The sequence below is a fragment of the Solanum tuberosum genome, unplaced genomic scaffold, assembly GCF_000226075.1.
Source record: "Solanum tuberosum cultivar DM 1-3 516 R44 unplaced genomic scaffold, SolTub_3.0 scf00005, whole genome shotgun sequence".
NCBI classification, from domain to species: domain Eukaryota; kingdom Viridiplantae; phylum Streptophyta; class Magnoliopsida; order Solanales; family Solanaceae; genus Solanum; species Solanum tuberosum.
The window spans coordinates 178507-180980 of record NW_006238931.1 but is presented as its reverse complement, the minus strand read 5'-3'; the positions used below and the strand labels follow the sequence as shown (position 1 = coordinate 180980).

Below are 2474 nucleotides of genomic sequence, written 5' to 3'. Positions count from 1 at the left end.
TTTTCCCAAAAATAAATTAAAGAACATACGTCGATATATAAATGAGTTGAAAACAATAATCAAACAATAATACTCCGTTCCATTAAGCGTCATAATTAAATTTTGATATTTGGCTATGTCTTTTTCTAGACTATCTTTGTCTTGAGCCACTGATTTATTGAAAACACTTCTCTACTTCACTTTGAGGTTTAGATAACATATACATACACTCTACCCTCCTCAGACCCCACTGTATAGACTACACTAGCTATGTTGTTGTAACTAAAATTTGAAATTCAAATTTATAATCTTTAATCGTGAATTCAAACACATAAACTTGATATTTTCTTTAAGTCATATGTATATTTGAAAACAATCTAAAAACACAATAAATCAAATTAATTAATGTTTTTAAATATATAACAAACACATAAAAAATTCAAATAAACAAAAACATGTTCTACTCTCAAAATTGACACATAAATTTGAAGGGAGGTAATATCCTCCTTTAAAAATAACAAGGTACAAACCCACGCCCTCCCTTTAACCCACTACTGGGCCAGAAAAGACCGTACACGTTGTATCACTATATATACTCCCAAACTCTTTATTAGATATAGTTGTAGCTTTATATGCACATATTTCTTCATCACAAGTTAGATGCCAAAATGTCAAGCTCTGTTCTTGTAAAGGAAGCTATTTTAATCACCCCTTCAGAGCCAACCCCTATACAAGTTCTCCCACTTTCCGCTTTGGATTCTCAGCTGTTTTTGCGCTTCACCATCGAATATTTGCTAGTTTACAAGCCCTCACGCCATGTATTAGATAAACCAGCTGCAGTGAACCGTATCAAAGCCGCACTTGGTCGAGCCCTGGTCCCTTACTACCCCTTAGCCGGAAGAGTCAGGGCTCGAACAAACGGCTCAGCAGGCCTTGAAGTGGTCTGCAGAGCACAGGGTGCGGCCTTCATACAAGCCGCCTCCGATCTCACGGCGAAAGAATTTGAAGGAGCTCCCCGGCATAACACGCAGTGGCGGAAGCTGTTGTCGTTACAAGTAACCGACGTCCTTAAAGGGGCTCCGCCATTAGTTGTCCAGCTGACGTGGCTTTCCGATGGATCGGCGACGTTAGGCGTTGGATTTAATCATTGTCTTTGTGATGGAATTGGTAGTGCTGAGTTCCTCAACTTGTTCGCTGAATTAGCTACTGGTAAGCAAAAATTCACTGAATTAAAGCGTCAAGTATGGAATCGTTATCTGATGGATCCAAACATTTATAATAAGCGCATTTATCAACAAAATCATCCCGAGTTTAAGAAAGTACCTGATCTTTGTAACTTTGATTCTCAATTTTCTCAACTCGCACCTACTTCAGTTACATTCAACAGGAGCAGAGTAAACGAATTGAAGAAATTATTAACATACAGCCAATCCTCTTGCACTTCGTTTGAAGTACTCTCTGCTCATATATGGAGGAGTTGGGCCACATCATTAAATTTACCACCCAACCAAACATTAAAATTATTATTTACCATCAACATACGGAATCGAGTGCAGCCAAGCTTGCCCATCGGTTACTACGGTAACGGATTCGTCTTAGGATGCGCTCAATCTTCTGCTAGAGATTTAGTTGAAAAGGGATTGGGATACGCAGTTGGATTAGTGAAAAGAGCAAAAGAGCGAGTAGACGATGAGTACGTTAGAGAAGTGGTGGAATCAGTGAGTTCAAATGGAACGAGTCCAGACTCAGTAGGTGTGTTAATAATGTCACAATGGTCAAAACTGGGATTAGAGAAAGTTGACATAGGAATGGGGAGGCCTGTTGAAGTAGGGCCAGTTTGTTGTGATAGGTACTGTATATTATTGCCAGTGTATGATCAGAAGGATTCTGTGAAGGTAAATGTTGCGGTCCCTACAAGTGCGGTTGACAAATACTTGTATCTTTTAAACACTACCACCACCATTGGCACCTGACAAACAAGATTTGACGGACGATATTCAATTTCATGACTTGATTACACTTTATATATGAAGGAGTACCTCTTCTTTTTTTCGAATTTAATGAGTACTAACATATATATGTTGACTTCATGTACATCGATCGATCAATCCACGGAGGAAAAAAAATGAGTAAAAGATGAATTTGTTGACTTTGTAATTCTTTTGCTTCGTATAATTCAATCTTATTTAGGCAATGGAGTTCTCCCTCACTTTCCCTATAGTCTAAAAATTGCACTTCCTCTATCCCAATTTATGTGATACTTTTCATTTTTTGTTAGTCAAACAAATTAAGTTTGATCAGAAATTTGGGTATGAAATCTTTAATTTTTTGGAAATGAAATTTATATATTTGTAAACTACATAAAAAGTACATTAAGTCACAATAATTGACAGCTCAAAATATTTAAAAGATATATGAAGAATTTACCGTCAATGGTAGAATTGGTCACATAAATTGGGACAGAGGGAGTAGGTAATGACTTGGTGCTGGCCGGA

General features: G+C 37.3%; 1 protein-coding gene across 1 annotated transcript; it reads left to right on the top strand.

Moving 5' to 3' along the window:
- The first annotated feature begins 445 nt into the window (after nt 1-445).
- Nucleotides 446-2173, top strand: LOC102591601 (omega-hydroxypalmitate O-feruloyl transferase). Its single transcript, XM_006338752.2, has one exon. It carries the CDS (start codon nt 612-614, stop codon nt 1950-1952), a length of 1341 nt encoding a protein of 446 aa, XP_006338814.1. The 5' UTR covers nt 446-611; the 3' UTR covers nt 1953-2173.
- Nucleotides 2174-2474: the final 301 nt, after the last annotated feature.

What these genes read in the sequence shown, in the direction of transcription:
- LOC102591601 (XM_006338752.2), top strand. Translation starts at nt 612, where the DNA reads ATGCACATATTTCTTCATCACAAGTTAGATGCCAAAATGTCAAGCTCT.